The sequence below is a fragment of the Nycticebus coucang genome, chromosome 14 (assembly GCF_027406575.1).
Source record: "Nycticebus coucang isolate mNycCou1 chromosome 14, mNycCou1.pri, whole genome shotgun sequence".
Lineage (NCBI taxonomy): Eukaryota > Metazoa > Chordata > Mammalia > Primates > Lorisidae > Nycticebus > Nycticebus coucang.
The window spans coordinates 63,772,686-63,794,231 of NC_069793.1; the positions used below are offsets into that span (position 1 = coordinate 63,772,686).

The 21,546-nt window shown below is 40.9% G+C and overlaps 2 protein-coding genes across 2 annotated transcripts; one reads left to right on the plus strand and one right to left on the minus strand.

The window, feature by feature from the left end:
- Positions 1-798: 798 nt before the first annotated feature.
- Positions 799-7,738, plus strand: LOC128565373 (E3 ubiquitin-protein ligase TRIM68-like). The gene is made up of 3 exons (XM_053561777.1): positions 799-851; positions 3,406-3,888; positions 5,612-7,738. Exons 2-3 carry the CDS (start codon positions 3,463-3,465, stop codon positions 5,690-5,692), a joined length of 507 nt encoding a protein of 168 aa, XP_053417752.1. The 5' UTR covers positions 799-851; positions 3,406-3,462; the 3' UTR covers positions 5,693-7,738.
- Positions 7,739-11,566: 3,828 nt separating this feature from the next.
- On the minus strand, positions 11,567-12,652 carry LOC128564514 (olfactory receptor 52I1-like). The gene has a single exon (XM_053559970.1). The coding sequence runs from the start codon at positions 12,593-12,595 to the stop codon at positions 11,567-11,569; it is 1,029 nt and encodes a 342-aa protein (XP_053415945.1). The 5' UTR covers positions 12,596-12,652.
- Between the last annotated feature and the right edge of the window lie 8,894 nt (positions 12,653-21,546).

Genomic DNA, 21,546 nt, shown 5'->3' on the forward strand with positions numbered 1-21,546 from the left:
CTCTGTGCAGGTAAAATGTGCCTTCATTTGCTTATTCAATGAAGACCTCAGTATGAGGAAAAGGAAAGGGCCCTGAGAATACAAAGAAAAATCCAAATCTCTGTCTTACTAAGAGTTGTGTTTGCACATTCTTGTGCCTGTGTGTTTGGGTGAGAGAGGGTTGTTGCTGGGGTTTTTTATGTTTAATACAGTTTATGATTAGGGATTCCACTTCCTCCCATCATTTCCCAGTGTCTCTTTCTAACTCAAAAGGTGGGTTCTGGCAATCGTGACGAGGAAGCTGCCAGATGAGTCCTGAAGTATAGATAACAGTTTGCCAGGAAAACTCCAAGGTTTATTAATGAGAACTCACTATGTGCAACCTGGATCCATAAGAGGTCGCAAATCTCTCAGGGGATTGCAGAATGCACTGTATATGTGTGCCCACCACTGAGTTAAGGTAAGTCACACAACCAGATCCAACTGAGTTTGGCAAGGAAATGTGGCGTCTCTTTTAATGCATGGCTGAGCTACCATTCCGGAACCTCAATCCTATGATTTATCCTGGAACTAACTCCTTTACAGTTTAAGAGGATCTGAGTGGGGAAAAGGCAAGAAAACTTTAGGAAGCAGAAAAAAATCTGCCTAAGAAGAGCACTTCCCGTCCCCTTCTCTGATTGACTAGGGTTATTTTGATACTTATCGGTGATTGGCTCTGGCAAACACACCAGGTGGCGGAGACTGAGCCTGGCCCCTGCCCGCCGCCCATTGGCTCCGGCCCTGAGGGCGGGTCCTGGAGCTCAGAAGGAGTAGCGGAAGAGTTAGTGGCTGCCCCGGCTTCAGGCACTTGGTTTCCCGCGTGGGACCGGCGGGTGAGTACCGCTTCTTACACTGTGAACACTGGGCCCCTGGACGCTGTGGAACCACACGCCTCCACTTTCAGTTTCCGCTGGGAAACTGCAGTCCCGGCCGAGGAGGGAGGAGGGTCGACCGTCCGGCCTCTTCTGAAATCTGGTGCTGTGAGCTCACCTTACTCTGCCCCCAGGCGCCCATGCCCAGCGCCCTCCAGCCGGTCCAGGGGGTTACCATCCCTGTTGCTCTCGGAGATGACTGCCTCCCCCACTGCACCTCCTTCCCACTTGGCTCCTTCCTCAGGAGTCCTTCCCAGGCTCCGCTGCTTTCCCGCAATGTCCTTCCCTGACCGGCTCTCTCCCTCCGCCCCTTCCCGCCAAAGGCACGGACATAAATAACCGTTTATTTAACTGAGGTTTCTTAAAGTAATTTATGTGTAATAAAAATTAAAACATTGAAACAGGTCTTATTTTGAAAAGCAGTTGTCACTCATCTCCAAATTCTCTGCTGAGGACACCACTTATAACTTTTCCGTGTATTAAATATTTCTGTGACCCTAAATCAGTATGATATGCTTCCACTGCGTTTCCTGATATGTCCTTTTGATATTTCTTTGACTGGCTTATCTTATTGCCACAATCTTCTCAATTTTCGATTGCCATGAGTATTAATACTTTAGTTCTTCTGTTGATCTTTGTATCGCCTAATAATAGTATCAAACTTTAATTATTGTTCTGTCAACTTTAAGCTTAGATGAGGATGTTAGCATTTCCTCTACTTTCAATCTACCATCAGCTGGACCTGAACATTTACATATAATTCTCTCATATTCAACAAATATTTGATGCACTCTTACTGGTGATGGGATAATAGACGTGAACAAAACAGACAATGTCCCTATCCACAAGAAACTTTTATTTTGGGAAGTAAGTCAATAAACAAATACATAGCAAATGATGTCAAGAGCAGGGTCATAGAGAAGTAATTTACAACTGGGAGAACAAGCAGAATGGTCATGAGGTTTGCAGGAAAGTGTGTAAGTTTATCCCTTTGCTTGGCTGGGTACAGATGCTGTTGGAAGAATGAAGGGAGAGAGCTTCCTGTTGGCAAACCAGGATAAGATCATGAGTAGGTTAGTGATTTAACAAAAGTGGATTTCTGAATACTGGATCCCACAGTTTGGTAGTGATAGTGGAAGGAAGAAAAGTGGGGCAGGGAACCCAGTGGCAAGATAGATATGCCCTGCCATTGGCCTGTAACAAAGTCCTATAAGATGTACTGCCCTGCTTTCTATAGGAAGCCCCACTGGACTACTTTAAACCACAGTGATTTCTCTCTTTCCTGAATTTCTATTGTACCTTTAAAGAGATTAAGTAATTTGCCCAAGGTGGAATAGTAGAACCCCTAGCCAAGCACGTGTAAAATGAGAACAATAATGGTTTCTACCTATGTTTGTGAAATAAATCAAGTTTATCTACGAAAAGTACTCAGAATAGCACCTGGCAGGTAACGTAAGTGCTCAAGGAGTGCTTGCTATTATTATTGCTGTGTAGTGTGCTCTTGGTTACCTACCAAATTATAAAAGCACTTTGGGTTTAGGAACTATTATCTATGCCTAGCTGATTTATTCATTCAACTAATATTTTTTTCAGCAATATCTTCACTGTAGGGCCCTGTTTAGGTGCTGAGGATTCAACAGTAAATAAGACCAACATGGCTCTTCCTTTCACAGACTGTAAGTGGTAACACAAACTTGCAAAATGAATAAATAGATACTGCCAACTGAGCCAGGAGCTTGCCACCCACTATTCAAGTTCCATATCAATAATGTAGCCTTGCCAAAATCTGTTTTCTTTCTGGAGTAGTAACCATCAATATGGGTTTGATTGTCATCAAATGATATTTGGTTGTATCTTCCAAAGGGGGTTTTCTTTCATCTCTTCTCGCCTTCTAATATTCCACTAAAAGCTGAGGAGAGCCTTGGCATCTTGGTAAATAATAAATATGTTAGTGCTGGAGAAGTGGATAGGGGTTACAGCGCCCAGAGAAAGAACTGCTGTTTCTATACGTTACATTTTAGTATGCAACACAAGAAAACAAATTAAGCATCTGATTACAAGGGGCTTCTGGCATATTACTTTTCTGTACCTTGAAGTATATAAATATAAGTGTAAACATACCGGAGAATGTAGCTGGAGGTGTTTGTGGCCTTGTTTTGGATTCTGAAACACCACATTTTATGTGAACATACACAAGTACAGGAGAAATAATGCTGATTAGTGGAGCATGACTGGAGTGGGAATGGTCCAGAGGAGAATCCTAGTCAAATAAGTAAAAACTGAGGATTCCGAACATCCACTTGTTTATGCATCTCCATGTGTCCCTTCTGTGGTGTGAGTAATGTAGCCAAGTCAGAACTTCAGTGGGAATACCAATGCTTATTAAACAAAGTTGAAAAAAGTCAGAAGAAAGCAGCTTTGGGGTTTTTTGGGGGTGGTGGGGGTGGTTGTTTTGTTTTGTTTTTCAATCACTAATTGACCTCTATTTACTGATCTCTTTTTCTTTTCTTCTCAGCCTTTGCTACTTCTCTTTTGTTATATTCATGTTCTGAGAAGGGTGTGCAAAGGAACTATGGATCCTACAGCGTTGGTGGAAGCTGTTGTGGAAGAAGTAGTCTATCCTATCTGCGTGACCTTCCTGAGGGACCCTGTGAGCATCGACTGTGACCACAGCTTCTGCCACAGCTGTCTCTCCAGACTCTGGGAGGTCCTGGGAGAATCCAAGAACTGGGCTTACACCTGTCCCCTCTGTCGAGCTCCTGTCCAGCCAATGAACCTGAGGCCTAATTGGCAACTGGCCAATATGATAGAAAAAGTCCGTCTATTAAGGCTACATCCAGGAATGTGGCTGAAGAGTGATGTGTGTGAACACCATGAGCAACAGCTAAAGGTGTTCTGCAAAGAGGATGGCCTGGTGATGTGTGAGGCCTGCAGCCAATCCCCAGAGCATGAGGCCCACAGTATCGTGCCTGTGCAGGATGTTGCCTGGGAGTATAAGGTGGGAGATGGAGGCTGGCCACTCCAGTCTTTCCCTGCCCCTCACTTGATCATCTCCAGAGATTAAGGGCTTCACCACCAGCCTCAGAGACTACGAGCTGATTCCTTTGGCTCCTAACTCCTCCAGAACCCTGAGATCTAATACAGGGAACTACACTTTTCCCTGTATTCATGACTTTCTTTAATTTCCTTCCATCCTACTTCTTTTATACTCTAGCCTAGATTTCAACGTGGCTTAATGCCTAACTCAAAGGTGATGTCAGTGCTGAGAATTTGAAGGAGACCAGTTTGGTTTTAACTGGAGTTCTGGATGCCTTTTATGAGTTGAGTATGAGGCTGTTATCTAGGTAGTAAAGACTGTACTTAACTTGCAAATCCCTCCCCGCAGTGCCTTAAATAGTCATTTGACATTGGGTGAGCCATTTTCATTCCTTCATTTATAGGCAGAACTGCGGCTTAAAAATTTGAGATCGTGGCAATTGATTTTAGAGCTGGAAGAAACTATAGTCACATAGGACTGAGTGAGGCTTTCTACTGTAATATTCTCAGGTCCGTCTGACTTGAGGTAAGGGAAAATCAGAAACTGTGATTCAGGTCATCTTCCTCTTTACCCAGTTTCCTGTCTCCTTTCCCAAGTTGTGTTTTTATTTTTTTAGACAAATCTTGTCTGACACACCTGCTACTCCTTTTTTATTGTTAATCTCGTCAGCTTCCAGCACGTGGGCTTCTTGTTGCTCTTTCCTCAGGCTCGCATGCTGACGTGTCTTTATCAGAACCATTGTCCCAGTGATCCTGTGATCCAGTACTGGCCTTGATTCTCTTTCTTAGAGTTGAGATTAGAAGGTAATAGTGTAAGACAAATCTCCAAACTAGTTTTTTTCTCTTTTTCCCCTATGCAGGAAGAATGTCTAAAATATTAAAAGTATTTACTAAATCATTTTGTTTTGAGAGTAGTAAAACCAGGAGCTAACATAACATAGGGGTTAAGGGCTAGGTTAAATCCCAACCCAGCCATTTGCTAGCTGAATGACTTTGGGTAAGTCACTGTAAACCTCATGTTTTTTGCCTCTAAAATAGGGATAATAGCAATCTCAGGAGACTGCAAGTATTAAATGCATGTGTAGTGTTTAAGCCAAGGCACTTAGTAAATTTTTTAAAAATGATTGCTATTAACAGAATTAAAGGTGTTATCTGAATATTTTATACTTTCCAGCAGAAATCTCATGCATTACTATCTTCAGAAAGTGCTTTTTACCTTTAATGTGCATACGAACCACTAGGGATCTGGCTAAAATTCAGATTCTCATTCACTGAGGCCCAAGATTCTGCATTTCTGACAAGCTCCCAGGTGATGCTTTTGCTGCTGACTCGTACCATACTCTGAAGAACCAAGTTCTAGAAAACTGGAAGATAACATGGTAGGTAAGGATAAAGATAGGCATGAATAAGAAAGTTTAAGGTGGTTTTCTCAAAAGGTTAGGAATGGACCTTTCTTCCATCTTACAGGCAGTAAGAGACTGTGGTAGTTAAAATAATTCTCAGCTCAGAGGCCCACCTTGGATGTCACGTAGGCAGAGTCTGCTCCCTCTGTGGTCTTCATTCTGTCCCCTCTGTGGTCTTCATTCTGTCCCACTGCCTGAGGAGTACTGGTTTTCCCATAATCTACCACTGCCAGGAAGCCCAAGTTGCCTGAGGTAGCTTCATGAGGTTTTTATCTCTTGCAGTGGAAACTCCATGAGGCTCTTGAACATCTTAGGAAAGAGCAAGAAGAGGCCTGGAAGCTGGAAGTTTGTGAGAGGAAATGAACGGACAACTGGAAGGCAGGTGCCTCCTGGGGAAAGGAGTCTGTCGTCCCTGTATGGTGTTGGATCTGGCCCCTGATAGCTTCCTCATCTCTGTGAGGCAGATGTGGGGCCCAGGGTTCCAACACCAGCTTTCCCTTCACTAGATGTGTGACCTTAGGCAGGCCACATAACCTCTCAATTCCAGTTTTTTGATTTTTTCTGATCTGTGTCTTCATATGTCTGAAAGGAAAAGTACATGTCTCATGTATGTGTTAGCTCACAGTAGCATGACTTATATGCTTAATAAAGCAGAATTTCTGTTTCACTTTCTCCACTTAAAGCATATTTGCTAAGAGTTCAGTTAATAAAATATGGGAAAATCAAACCAAAAGAACACTACTCATATCCAAAGCTGAGTGCTCTGCTGAGACCACTCAGGAATGCTTCCCCGAGGTTTGCTGCAACTGAGCAACCTATATATGACCCTTGCTGTCTGACTCCTTGACTAGAGAAATACAGTGTGGCGGAGAATACAGGACCTGCCTAGACCACCCCATTGTCATCCCCTCTCCGAGCATGAGCTGGGAAGGTCACCATCTTTCAGGCTCTTAAAGAGGCCAGTGTCCTAGTCCTACCCTTTTCTGTAATTGGAAGGATCAGAAAACCTGAGAACCTTATTTTTTTATTTTCACTTTATGGATGAGGAAACAAATGGCTTTAATGAAGCAAGTTGTTTCTTACAAGGCTGTTGAAGACAAGATTATAAAAATTATAAATTGTTTTTCACATTCAAATGAAATTAGATTGACAAACTCCCTTCTCAGGTCACGTGTCTTCACATCATTTATTCATTGGGGTCTGAAACATCTCACATGTTCAAAATGTTTTACGTGTTCTCTTTGCAAAAAAGGGTGTAATTCAGCATAAAACCACATATTCTACCACATAGGATTGTTGTACAGATCCGAGATCTTATCCCATGCTTTTCTTCCTTTCTCAGGGATACAGGAAGGCAGGCCATGGGTTTTGCCTGTGGTAACCTACCTATCATACTGTGTTATGCCCAGCATCTTTACGACAGTGCCTTTGTCTCTTAGGGCCTCTCCTGGCAGTCTACAGCCCTGTAGACAGAAAGGTGCCCATGCCAGCAGCACTCTGTCGGCCTCAGTAGAATATTATCCATTGGATTACATGAGTTTGGTTTTGGATTAGAACACAACTATGATCTCAGAGTAGTAGATGGGGATAAAAAAAAGGAAAAAAAAAAAGGTAAAACAAGTGAACAGGTAGAAAGGCTCATGCACTAAGTTAGGCTAAAATTGGATCTTTTGATGGTACCAGGAGAATCTTCCTGGTTCTGGAAACTATAAAATATTCACCCTGCCTTTCTGTTCTCTGAATCTATGCCAGAAGGAGGAATGGAAGAGAAAGTGTGGGGAGAAAGAATGGGTCTGGGCCCCCAAAAAAAAAAAAAAAACTAGTTTGGGAACCCTATATTATTACATAATGAAAGGGAATTGAGACTTTCTACCTGGACAATTAACCTTAGAATGATTATTACGTGTGGAAGGGAAGATTGTACCAAAACAATTCATTAAAAGTCTTGAGGGTGTGTGTGATGTGGAAGTGATCATGGCTGGAAATAAACTATGAGGCAAGCATATGAGAATTATTGGCTCTGTTTATTGAGAGGGGCAACATTATGATGACATGTGTTGTCACCATAGTGACATAACATAGTTATGTCATAATTATGTAACAAGCTGTGATGTAGTACAAGCTTGAAGATAGTGCTTGTTGGGTTAGGATGGAGCAACACAATACATCTAAGGTTAGCTACAAGCAGAAGCAAAGTAACTTCAATAGACTATGATAAGGAATATTAAAAATTGTGTTTCTACTTTAATTGTATTGGCTGTTCGTGTATAAAGAAGGTGAAACAGGCCAAAATGGAGAAATGAACTCATTCTAACCACCAAGCTTCCAAGTTGCTCCTGCAGCATTAGCAGTAGAAGGAGAGAAGTTTCTATCAATTGCTTGGTGCAGTGATATGATGAGCCACAGACATGATCCCAGCAAAGGATGGCGCCTTCTTACATTAGAGGGACTATGTGACTTTCTGTGGGGCGATCCGTTGGGCAATAGAGTTGAGGAAGAGGTCATTAGAAAGCACTACTGACCCTAGGTGTTTAGAAGAGAGTTGAGATAAATCATTGTTGTTCTTTTACTATGTTATGTCCCTAGACACTTAGAAGAGGGTTGATATAAATCATTGTTGTTCTTTTACTATGGTCCTATTAGAGCAAATTTTGGAAGGTTCCAAGAAAAGGGGGATTATTAGATATTAAATTCATTCAAACCTAGAATGAATTAGGGAATAAATAGATTCATTTATTTATTTTATTACATTTATTATATTTGTTACATTTTATTTATTAAATTTATTATTTATTTTATTTTTTACATTTATACACTGATTTGGATGCTATCATTACTTTTTAGAAAAATTGCAAAGTTAAAGGATGCCATATTATTTCACATTGTCTGATTTGTAATTAAGACCAAGCAAGAAGGTTGCTTCTACAGGGTAGTTCCTTATTCCCCTTTCTAAGAACTACATGAAGAAAAGGACTTTGACTTTTTGGTTCACCGTTGTATTCCAGGAATGGTACTCTGTATGTGTGTGTATGTGTGTATAATATTTTATATTTTAGTAAAGGAACATCCTTTGTTAAATAAGCTCTTTCTTCCTTAAGGGGACAGTAAAAACTAGTTGATAATTACTCTATTCAAATACAAGTTTGATGGATTATTTCTTCTACTGTGACTTTCAAATCTGCTCAGAAGGGCAGGAGACAGGTAGCCATGCTGAGGTGCAGTGCCTACAAAGCTCCCTGTAATGCACAGGGTGGCATCCCCAACATGATACACTTATTCATATATGGCAGGGATGAGCTTTTCCTGCCCTCATTTTACTACCCAAGGAATGAGGCCTGCTACACCTGTACTTTAAGAGGAAAGGCAGCTAAAAGGGTAAAAAGTGGGTGACAAAGTGAGACTCTTTCAAAAGGAAGAACAGAAATAAATACTTACTTGCACATATGAAAATAAAACTCAAAGGAAACCAAGTAGTTAGGAAGGGGGAGGAGACAGAGGGCAAATTCACACCTAACTGGTGTCATGCACATATTCTGAGTGAAGGGCACACCTAGAAGGTTGACTTAAAATGTACAAAAGCAAATTATGTAACCAAAATGTGTGTACCCCTATAATCTGAAATTTCAAAAAACATTTTTTAAAAAGGAAACAGATGGACAAATCCCATAGGAAATCTAATCTTCCTTTCATCAAGATTGTAATCTCTTAAAATATAAACATTAAGGGTCTACTGTGGGTGCCAGGCCCTATGTAAATGAACACACATGTGATAGACCAGGGGCCATATCTGATTATCTTGTGAGAATCACAGGATTTTCTATTAAAGGGTAGGAAATGTATAGTTGAGTAGATATTTTAAATATTAACAGTTGGTCCCATCTAATTTCAGGGAATTCCTCTAAGAATGAAAGATAGAGCTGGTTAGGCAGGCTTCCAGATGGAAATGCTGGGAAGAAATTTCTGTTTTATGTATAGGCAGGACTATACCCTTGTTGCTTTATATCAGACACTTGAATGCAACTAATAGTCATTGATTTCATGGACATAGTCAATTCATTACATCGATTATGGAGAAAGAATAGTGTGACTTTTCAAAATTGAAATCTTATCAAATATGTTTAACAACATATTTGTTTGTATGTAAGAGCTTACTAGGGAAAGTTTCTTTTCACTGTTCTTTGGGACTTCAGTTCATCATTATCACATTTTTAGGAGGATGATTCCTACTCCGCTATTCTCCAGAAATAGAATACATTCTTATAGGTAAGCAAATCCAATATTAGCCAAAGAAATGGATATTATTGTTAAGCAACCAGTCTATTTGAAAGGGTTATCATATGACTATGGACCCATAGAGGACTACATTTTGATTAATATGTAGAATTACCCTTAATATCATGGAATTAGAAATGTACTGGGTGTATCTTTAGGTATATATGTCAGAGGTTGTGTTATATGCTTTACATTTATTATTACTTGACCTGCTATACCCTCTATGAGTTAATGTTGTATCCCCTATTGACAGAGAATGTTTAGACTCAGATACAATAACTTGATCCTGATTTAGTTTCTTCTTGTACTTTGAAGATTAACACTATAAGAAGTTTTCTTTTTAATAATTGTCAGTGGAGGCTGGACACAGTGGCTCACACCTGTAATCCTAGCACTCTGGGAGGCCAAGGTGGGTGGATTGCCTGAGCTCACTAGTTTGAGACCAGCCCGAGCAAGAGCAAGACCCTGTCTCTAAAAAATGGCCGGGCATTGTGGCGGGTGCCTGTAGTCCCAGCTCCTTGGGGGCTGAGACAAGAGAATTGCTTGAGCCCAAGAGTTTGAGGTTGCTGTGAGCTGTGATGCCACAGCACTCCACCAGGCGGGCAGGAGGGGTGCGGGGGTGACAAACTGAGACACTGTCTCAAAAAAACAGAAAAATAAATGTCAATGTATCAGAGTCAAATGTAAGTACCCCTTATGTATGAGATCTTTTTCTGTCAATGTATATTGAAGACTTAAGTACTTTAAGACTTCCTAGGCGGTGCCCGTGGCTCAGTGAGTAGGGTGCCGGTCCCATATACTGAGGGTGGCGGGTTCGAACCTGGCCCCGGCCAAACTGCAACAAAAATAGCCGAGCTTTGTGGTGGGCACCTGTAGTCCCAGCTACTCAGGAGGCTGAGGCAAAGAGAATAGCCTAAGTCCAAGAACTGGAGGTTGCTGTGAGCTGTAATGTCATGGCACCCTACGGAGGGTGACAAAGTGAAACTCTGTCTCTAAAAAAAAAAAACTTCCTAAACTTGGGGCGTGGGGGGGGGGCGGAATCATGTAAGTATTGACTGACTGGCAAAGAGTAATGACATTTATATTTTTCTGTGTTGGACTTTTCTTCTCAGAGCACACCCCCTAAAAGGTGCCTGCAAGAAGAAAGGCCAGTTTTATACTCAATCCTCTTCTGTGCCTTAAGGTAAACACAATAGGACTAGTAATGCCAAAGACTTCCAAAACCAAACTCACATGGACTTAGCTTCATTTGTTGCTTAAAAACAAAAAGGTGCTCAAGGGTACAGTAACTCTGGCTAGTTTAACAACAAAGGACAGATTAGTAAGATAAAGAGGTATTTTATAGGACTTAAATGGATGTACCTGGGTGCCAAAAGTGAACTGGAATCAGAACAACAGTTCACTCTTTTCATCCCATCTTGCTAATTATCTTCTCTTGCTGTGAGCCAGTTTCCTCTTTCCAAATTCATGTTATAAAATAACCACCATCACTAATCCTGAGTGTGTGTCTCCCCCATAACTGGAATACATGTTGGATGGAGAAGTATTTGGTCTAGGCATATGAGCACATGACCCAAGTTGAATAGGTTCACCACTGAGCCAGAGTCATATTCCAATACTTATTTCATATAATCACATGAAGGGAGGAACAGTTTTGAGAAAACCAGCCAGGTGAGTGCAGGGATACAAAACAGTTGATTTCTTAAGCAGAGGGACTGGTAGGGCATTGGGTTGGAAATATGGGTCAGAAGCTAATGAAAGAAAAATCCCAAATCTGTATTCTCTGTCCAAACTTATCTCTGATTCAGGTACTGGATCACTGAAACCATTGAAAAGGTTCTCAGTATATCAAAAACATTTCTTTCACATTCTGCTAAAAATGGAAAGCCTATTCAAGGCTACCCATTACCAACTGACCTCAGAATTCCTAACGTACCAGGTAAACCACTGCAGCTCCACAGATTTCTAAGGCATCTTTGAAGTTGGCAAGAATGATCCAGGTCTGGACAGAGGTTGCGTGCATGAACCCAGGATGGAGCAGCCAAAGAGCCAGCGTGTCAGCAAGCCCCATGTTCTCTCCCGCACTTGTGTGGTCCTCATGCCATAGATGATGGGATTTAAGGTGGGTGGGATGACCAGGTACAAGTCCGCTAATAGCACCTGCGTGTGCAAGGGCACTGCGTCCTTCCCAAACCAGGCTACATAGATGGATGCCATGCCAGGCAGATAGTACAGAGCCATGACTCCCACATGGGAGCCACATGTGCTTAATGCTTTCAACTGAGCATTCTTTGAAGAAAGACCAAATACTGCCTTGAGAATCAAGATGTAGGAGGCAGCAATGAAGACCATGTCAGAGCCCACAATGATGGAGGAACCAACCAAACTGTAGAGACTGCTGGGCATGGGGTCAGCACATGCTAACTTGGCCACAGCTATGTGCTCACAGTAGGAGTGGAGAACCACATTGGAGCCACAGAAAGGTAGATGACTCACCATCCAACTCAGTGGTGTCATGGCTGTCATAGCTCTGATGATGACAGTTACACTCATTGCCAGTGTTACTTGGGGTGTGAGAATTCTTTTGTAGTGTAGGGGTTTGCAAATGGCAACATAGCGGTCAGAAGCCATGGCAAGCAGCAGCCCTGACTCCACGGCTGTGGCTACATGGACAAAATACATCTGAGTGAAACAAGCATTAAAGCTGATGGAACTGTCTCCTGAGAAGAAGATGCTCAACATCTTGGGTATCACAGACGAGGCCATAATGATGTCCACGGCAGCCAGAACACATAGAAAGCAATACATGGGCTCTTGTAGAGTGGAATCCATCCAGATTACAGTCATGATGAGGGTGTTTCCTATCAGGGCTATGGTGTACATGGCACCCAGTGAGATAGCCAGCCAGAGATGTGAAGACTGCAATCCTGGAATTCCTGCGAGGAGGAACATGGCAGGGGTGTCCTTTGTGTGGTTGTAGAGTGGCCCCAGCATCTCAAATGAGATAACCTGTTAATACACAAAGTGATGTAAGAGAAGGATGCAGTCCTATAAGATGTGTTCTCAACTGAGGTGTTGGACAAACCAAGGGCATTCTCACATTGGTCCTCAACTTGGAATCATAAAATAGATATCTGATAATGTTATCATGCTTCATCTTCCTTCCTCCACAAAATTATTGACAGTTACTAATTTCTATTCATCATGTATGTATCAGCTCTTGAATTACTTCCTTTAGGAAGTCTTCACTGCCCTTTCCTCTCCCATCCATGCCAAGTCTAGGTTAGGTATCTTCTGAGCTTCCATGGAATCTCCCATAATGATTTCTGAAAGGCTAAAGTAACAATTTTAATACCTACCCATGACTTTATTGTATGCATTGAAGTGTATGTCTCTTGTTCTTGACCTTGGTACCAAGTATGTGTTCCATAGCTATGATGCACATGTTCTTAAAAAAAAAAAAGACATGTCTATTATAGTAAACAGCTCCATGAAAGAATAAGAATATGCTTTTCTCTGTATACTTAGTAGCTAATGCTTAAGATTTCAGGATGAAACAGGAATTTGTTTAGGTCAAACAACATGACATTTTACATCTCAAAAATGGGTACATCCTAGGTAAAAATTGATGCAGCATCCTTGTGGTTGAAGAAATGTATTAATGAGCTCAGAAAAATAAGGCCATTTGAGAACATTGCCACTTCCCACAGGAGATCATAAATTGTAGGGAAATATTTATTACCTGCACATTATCTGAGTTTCAGCCTGTAATTCTTTTTTTTTTTCTTTTTTAAAAAGATTTATTTTTATTTTTTGCAGTTTTTGGCCAGGCCTGAGCTTGAACCCGCCACCTCCGACATCAGCCTGTAATTCTTATTGAGCTAGGTTCAATTTTAAATTAGATACCTGTAAATAATTAGGACTACCTTATACATGAACCCACCTCATAAATTTTAAATTTTATAATTGACCAATACAGCTAACTCCCTCTTCATGATAAACTACTAGGACATTACAGAAAACAAGGAAGTTTTATCCTTTAGCAAGTAAAGCCCACCCTTTTTTTTTGTTTTCCGAGGCAGAGTCTCACTATGTCACTCTCAGTAGAGTACTATAATGTCACAGCTCACAGCAACCTCAAAGTCCTGGTCTTAAGCCATTCTCTTACCTCAGCCTACCAAGTAGCTGGGACTATAGGTGCCCCCCACAATGCCTGGCTATTTTTTTGTTGTAGTTGTCATTGTTTCACAGGCCATGGGCTGGGTTCGAACCCACCAGCCCTGGTATACGTGGCTGGCACCCTAGCCACTGAATTACAAGCACCAAGCCAAGTAAAGCACTTTTTAATGAACATAGTATGCACCAACACTATGTTAAAAATGCATGTTATTCATAATCTGAATATATATATTTATAAAATATGACTAACATTTATTCCACAAGGCAGTGTTATAACTTAGATTAAATATTTTATCCATTGGATACTTTTTCTTCCATTCTTGAGGTAATTTGCTAAGAAGAATATGTTCTAGCTCCATCCATGTAAACATAAAAGAGGTAAAATCTCCATATTTTTTAAGGCTGCATAATATTCCATTGTGTACATATACCACAATTTATTAATCCATTTGTGGGTTGATGGGCACTTGGGCTTCTTCCATGACTTGGCAATTATTAATTGGGCCGCAGTAAACATTCTGGTGCAAATATCTTTGTTATAAAGTGATTTTTAGTCTTCTGGATATATACCTAGTAGAAGAATTGCAGGATCAAATGGCAGGTCTATTTTTAGATCCCAAAGTGATCTCCAAACTTCTTTCCAAAAGGAACTTATTAGTTTGCATTCAGTACTCAGCCCTAATATGAAACCAATTTATAAACACCCACACTCCCATATGAAAGCTATAACCCAACTACAGCCCAAGATGAAGAGGAAAGAGGAGGACGAGAGGAGGTGAAGGGAGAGGATAGGTGGAGGGAGAGTAATTGGTGGGACCACACCTATGGTGCATTTTACAAGGGTACATGTTAAATCTGCTAAGTGTAGAATATAAATGTCTTAACACAATAACTAAGAAAATGAGATGAAGGCTATGTCAACCAGTTTGATGAAAGTATTTCAAATTGTATATAAAACCAACACATTGTACCCCGTAGTTGCATTATTTTACACAGATATTATTTAATTTAAAAAATAAATATTTTATTCAAGATCACCTAGCAAGTATGTAGTAACTTTAAGGTTAAGTCCAAGGCATTCCAGCTGCAGCTCCCAGGTATCTATACAGCCCAAGATTACTAGTCAAGAAAACAACCATGTATACTGATAGTAAAAAAAAATGTTAGGGCCTTCACTCGGCCCTATTTGATGAGCCAAGTATTTGTGACAGGATTGCCAAGTGTGATACTGAAACAAACCAACAATAAAATTGAAACCCTAAATTCAAGAAATACTATATGCTACAAAAGATTGAATAAAGTAGTGATATTCACAGCACCATCAGATTATAGGAACCTATACACCCAGTGTATAGTCACTGGGTGAGACATCTTCAGTGACAAATCCCAGAGGAAAAGGGAAAGCTTTTGAAAGTAGAATGATGGTGAAGACGGAAAAAAGAAATTCAGCATATGAATGATGGTGAAGACTGAAAAAAATTCAGCATATTCATAAGACTGTTGTGTGCGTTCTTGATGGAGCATTGAGGATTACTGCTTAAAGGGCTAAGGAAAAGCCCAGAAGCCAGAAGGCCTAGTCCCCACCACTTCTAATCCTTCTTCTCCCTGGCTGCCCTGCATCCACCCACCTTCCTTATGTGGGCAGCCTCAGCTGGTGCTCTGGCCCACACCTCTTCTCTCCAGCCCTGGGAACTCTAACCAGACATACTTTTCATGAATTTAAGAGGTTTTTTTTTTTTTTTTAAATCTTCATTTAAGTTTCTTGATTAGCATTGCTTTGATTTACATACGTTATCAGTCTTTCAAAAACTGGACATTTTCTTTGGTTCCCCTTTGGTTTTTTAAATTTTTGTTCACCTCAACTTATTGATACTGAATGTTTTTTGCTAAGATCACCAGTGATCTTCATCAAGTATCTGTTCCTAATCCAGTGAATTCCTTTAATTTTTTGTTTTATTTAACCTCTCCAAAACATTTAACTTTGCTGCAGGTTCCTCATATTTTGGCTAATCCTTTAAAATGCTACATAGTTCCAGTAAAATGCATAAATCTCAGGTGCAAGCCTCAATAAATTTTTATGATGTGAAAAAAATGAATACACCCACATATCCACTACCGAGACCAAGATAGAGAGAAAATTGCTTCTTTGTTGTCGAGGTTTAGTCTTTTCAGTAATCTATGCCAAGATGACCTGTGACATGTTTCCATCTCTGCTCTTCCTTCTACCTTTAACCTGTAGAGACATTCACACAACAACCTGGAGGATCAATCCCTGAAAGCCAATTTAGACAAATCAACATAGTAACTAATTCATAATGTGGTGATATGTTCATTCTTCTTAAAAGGAGGGGGAATACCTAACTCAAATTATTTTCCTAAATAGAAAAGCACTACTGCATAACATTCATTTGAATTGGTTATTTCTGTTTATAATAACCCTGTGCACCTCCCCTCTTCAACAAAACATGCTGCCAGTTAGCCCTACTGCTTGGTTTCTTTTGCATAAATACTTTGGTCCCTTTGTCTGTTTATCATCCAGAATTTAGACTTACCTTTGATCTTAGCTTTACTCCAAAGCAATCATATGTTTCCAATCTTTCTCCCACTTGCCTAATCCTCATATCATTTCCCAAGGTCTTGATATCCGTATTGCCCACCAGACCTATGCAGCCCTTTAGTGTAGAATTGAGGGCTTATCTCCTCCGTTCTGGAGTGCCCCTGGCCTTGAGACTGCATTAGCCCAAAAATAAATACCCAGGTGAGTTACCCACTTCCCTGGAGATTTTTCTATTTAAGGTTCTCTGTGGGTTGATGCTGGTAGTCCACATTTCTTTTACTCAAAAGACAAGAGATTTGTGTATGACACTTCTGAAGGAGTGGAAAGAATGATGCAAAATCAAAGAGGAAAAATATAGCATCATGGTAATGAGTACTGTTTTCTCCAGGACCACCAATCAGGAGCCCTCTCTTCCCTGTAGATACCCTATGATCCTGCCTTCTCCCTGGACATGCCACCTTGCCTTGGCCTCTGTCCAGCAGCCAAACACTTCAGTAAGTCCTCCAGAGACAGGTTTCTCTTTGTGTTCTGTCCCCTGAGACATTCCAGATTGCAGGAGGAGGCAGATGCTTAATGGATAACAAGTCTTTGTTTCTTCAAGTCATCAGAGGACATCTAAAAGTCAAACTAGCAATATAATAAAACAAAAGACCCAGGATTGGTAAGATTTGTGAAAGTCCACTATGTGTCAGGCACCTGGTAACTGGTTTTCAAAGATTACATCATTTGATTTTCACAACTTTCTAAAGTAGCTCCCATCATTACAACTACATTGAATAGATGAAAGTAAGGTATATAAGCGTCAGTGTCAGGATTTAACTTTTAGTAATCATAATTCAGTTCACTTTGTTGTAGGACTATTCACACTAATAATGTACTTAGCATCTGGACATCCATTTCACTGTTCCTCACTTCTCCCTGAGGATTCATGGTAGGTATTGCTGGTTCAATATTTGTTCTGACACTATATAATAAAGTCCTGTTTGAACAAGAAGGGAAGGAGGATGTAGGAAAGACCCAGGAGAATAAGCTTTTCAATCTGGGGGAAGTACATAGACCTCAACACGAAGGTATGAAAAGGTACAATATTCTCAAAATGGAGAATTATCCAGAGAAAGTGGAGGGCAGGCACTTGAAAGAGAAGGAAAGAAGGCCAGAGGATGGCATGGGACATAATTTAAGGTTGTGACTACTATGCATCATCATGGGACAGTAATACAGTTGAGAGAAAGAAGCCAATAGGCACAGATGAAAAGTTTGTTTTATTTTTTTAATGACAAAAAATAGAGGAATGTTTAGAAATATGAAAAATCAGGAGACAATTCGTTATACTTTCAGTTCTCCAGTTCCTCAGTGGAAACATAGTTATTCATGATGGGAGCAGAGAAAGGCTTTCTGCTATCTTTTGTTAGGATGGTTAGGGGGTCAGAGCACAGGATTTTTGGTTTCTTTAGTCCAACCTCATACATTCTTAAACACTAGTTAGGTTTAAGTTCAACATAGCATCTATTGCAAGACCCAGTGTTCAAGCCTGAATGAAGACTACTCCCACCAACTGCTGTGCTTAGAAGCTTAAACTCTAATACCTATGGGTGCCTGTTGCCTATATGATAATTCAGACAACATGCCAGAGTATACACATAACAATAATATCTAATATTGGTAGGAAAAGTAAACAATCAAATGAAAACTTTGGATGCTTCTTAAATAGCATCCAAATGCTATTTGACACAGCTAAACTGTGACAGATGGACCACTGTCTCAGTGATTCAACCTGGCTACTACTTAAGAACTTAGAGCAGTAGTGGATGCTCACAAACAGCAAGTCACCTGAAACTCTCTCTGCCACATGCAGTCCCATGGAGACAGAGCTCCAAGAGGAAGAAGCAGCCCTCCAAAAAGGCCAAAGACCCCAGAATCGTGATGCCGCAAGAAGGTATTCTAAGTGGAAGCAAAAGCTTTCAACATCCTTGATACTCCCACCATTTGTCATTGTTTGCTCAAAGTCCTTGCTCCATGACTTTATAGTCCACATCTGGAAGAACATCCAGGATTACATAAAACCAATCACTGAGCAAAGCCACTACATCATGTAAATGACTATAAAAACAACAAAAAATGGCATATGTTGCATATAGTATTTCTCAAAAATTGAACAGAAATGTTTGACTTTGCAAGTACCTAGTATTGCCTTATTGCACTCAAGATAATGAGACTAAAGAAAACTGAGAAATAGTGATTTGAGGCAGGTTCGACACAGTCTCTCACAGGTCTCCTGCAGGCTAGACCAGCCCCTCTCCAGTTGGCCACAGGGAAACCTACTCATTACATATCCTGTATTGGCCTAAATTCTCTTCCTGTATCACTCTCTACTATCCTCCTAGTGCTTTATGATTACTTCTCTACTTGTATTCAATTTGTTGACCCAGGATCTGCTCTGAAAAAATGCAATCTAAGGCAATCGGTATTCTTGCTATGTACCTAATCTTAGAGGGTACTTTACTGTTTCTACCTTAAGTAGGATGCTGACTTTGGGAATGAAGTATACAGTACTGAGTACATTGGATAATTTTTCTTCCATTCTTTTTTTTTTCTTTGATACAGAGTCTCACTCTGTTGCCCTCGATAGAGTGCTATGGTGTCACAGCTCACACTAACCTCCAAGCTCTTGGCCTTAGGTGATTCTCTTGCCTCAGCCTCCCTAGTAGCTGGGACTACAGGCACCTGCCACGACGCCCTGCTATTTCTTCCATTCTTGAGAAAACTTACTAAGAATAATATGTTCCAGCTTCATCCATGTAAACATAAAAGAGGTAAAGTCTCCATCTTTTTTAAGGCTGCGTAATATTCCATGGTATACATATACAATTTATTAATCCATTCATGGGTCAGTGGGAACTTGGGCTTCTATGAAACCAATTGATAATCACTCACACTTTCATGATAAAGATAAATCACAACTATAGCCCCAAGATGAAGGAGGGAAGATGAGGAGGATGGGAGGGGAATGGGGAGATTCGATGGAAGGAGGGTAAACAGTGGAACATTTCCTAAGGTTCATATTGCGAGGAGACATGTCAAATCTATTAAGTATAGAGTATACATGTCTTCACACAATAATTAAATAAATGAGGTGAAGACTATATTAACTAGTTTGATGTAAGTGTTCCTAATTGTATATAAAATCAGCACATTGTACCCCATAAAGGCATCAATGTATACATGATCTATGTGTTTATGACTTAATAAAAAAAGGAATGAAGTATACATATCCACTGTAATCAATTTTTATTTCTTTGAGTTTTTTCATGAGCAATACATATCAAAGGGCCTTTGCAACATCTCTGGAGAGAGTATATGACCTTTCCCTCTTAATCTATTAAGATAACTGATCTTATTGAATGAGTTCCAAACATTGATCCATGAGAATTCACAGTAGAAAGAAAAATGTTTCTGAGATGCTTGGTGAGGAATGAGCTGATGAGCCACCTGTTCCTTGCAAAGGGTGGCACCTTCCTACGTTAGAAGGACCATGTGTCTTCTGGGGGAATCCCTTGGGGATGAGTTGAGAAAAAAGGTTATCAGGAAGCACTTCCAGTTATGTCCGTGGACACTTAGAAGAGAGTTGGTGAGAAATCAATGTTGTTTTAGGATGGTCCTAATAGAACAAATATTTGAAGGATCCTTAGAAAATAAGGATTGTTAGATATTAAATTTATTCAAACCAAGAATGATCTAAGTAATAAGGGATTCATTCATAATGCAGTATTTTGGGTTTGTTTACTCTTTTCATTTATATGTTGATCATTTGCAATCCTGATATGCTATGATTACTTGTTAGAACAATTACAAGGATAAATGATGTCACATTATTTCACATTGTCTGATTTTTAAGACCAGGCATGAAGATTGGACCTTTTAAGTGCATGAAAATGATTTTCCACAGGGAAGTTGCTTATATTCTGTTCTAAGAACTGCAAGAAGAAAAGGACCTTATTTTTCTGGTTCACCATTGACTCCCAGGAATAGTATTGTGTGTGTGTGTGTGTGTGTGTGTGTGTGTGTGTGTGTGTGTGTGTGTACGTGTGTGCACACATTCACATGCACATGCACATGCTAAATATTTAAGTGAGGGAACATTCATCACTGTGTCTAGAATCAAGACAAACATAAGATGCATTCCTGAGTTTCAGAACCATCAACCTAAACGACTGAAGATTGCTTTGACCCACAGGAGACTCAGATGGGCAGGAGCAACATAAAGTATCTGGCAGCACTACCATGTGGAAGAGAGCACAGAGTAGAATGCTTAGTTTGACAAATTTGGAGCTAGAGTTGGGCCCAGCGTAGCTCACAGCAACCTCAAACTTCTGAGCTCAAGCAATCCCCCTGCCTCAGCCTCCTGAGTAGCTGGGACTGTAGGAGCACACCACCACACCCAGCTTCAAAACTCTGCAGGTCACTGTTAGGGAGATGAAGATTCAGAAGTATTCAGTGTTGAGGTGGAACAAGATGGTGGCCAAGTAACAGCTTCCCTGCAACTGGGCATGGTGAGTCTGGGGAAATGAGACACCAGGCATCTCTGGCTGGTGGGATCTGCCTATAATCATCCCTTTGAGGATACAGGGAGTCAGCAAGGGACTTCTGGACCCCAGGAGGAGGACAAAAACAATGGAAAACTGGCAAGTGTTTGATCAACCTAATCCACCAGCAGCCATAAGTACAAGCAGCAGTGAGACGGCAAACCGGAAAGGCCTTACCTGTGAACTGTTTTGGTGTTTTTGGACTTGGCACTCAGTTGAACTGCCTTGGGGAGAGCTTGAGCACAAGTGCAAAGAATTTTGGGCATTGTCTAGGGCCCCCGACTGAGCCACTGAGCCAGACGGAGCTAATAGTGTTCGGCTGTGGGCGGCAGGGAGCCATTGTGAGACAACTGTCCTGGCAAGCTCTGCCCTAAGGGTCGCAGAGCAAGGATCGGGCGGGAGCTAGTAACCTAGTGACTGAGCAGCCTAAAAGTGGGGGCTGAGCTGCCTTACAGCCTTAACCCTCAGGGACAGAGTGAGACCAGTTTTGGCAGACTGGAGCCTCAGGCTGTTGCCCTGTGTAGAGTACCGTGGTGTCACAGCTCATAGCAACCTCAAACTCCTGGGCTTGGTGCCACCCAGACCTCCATAAGAGCTGCACCGTGACCCACGACCCACACCTGCCA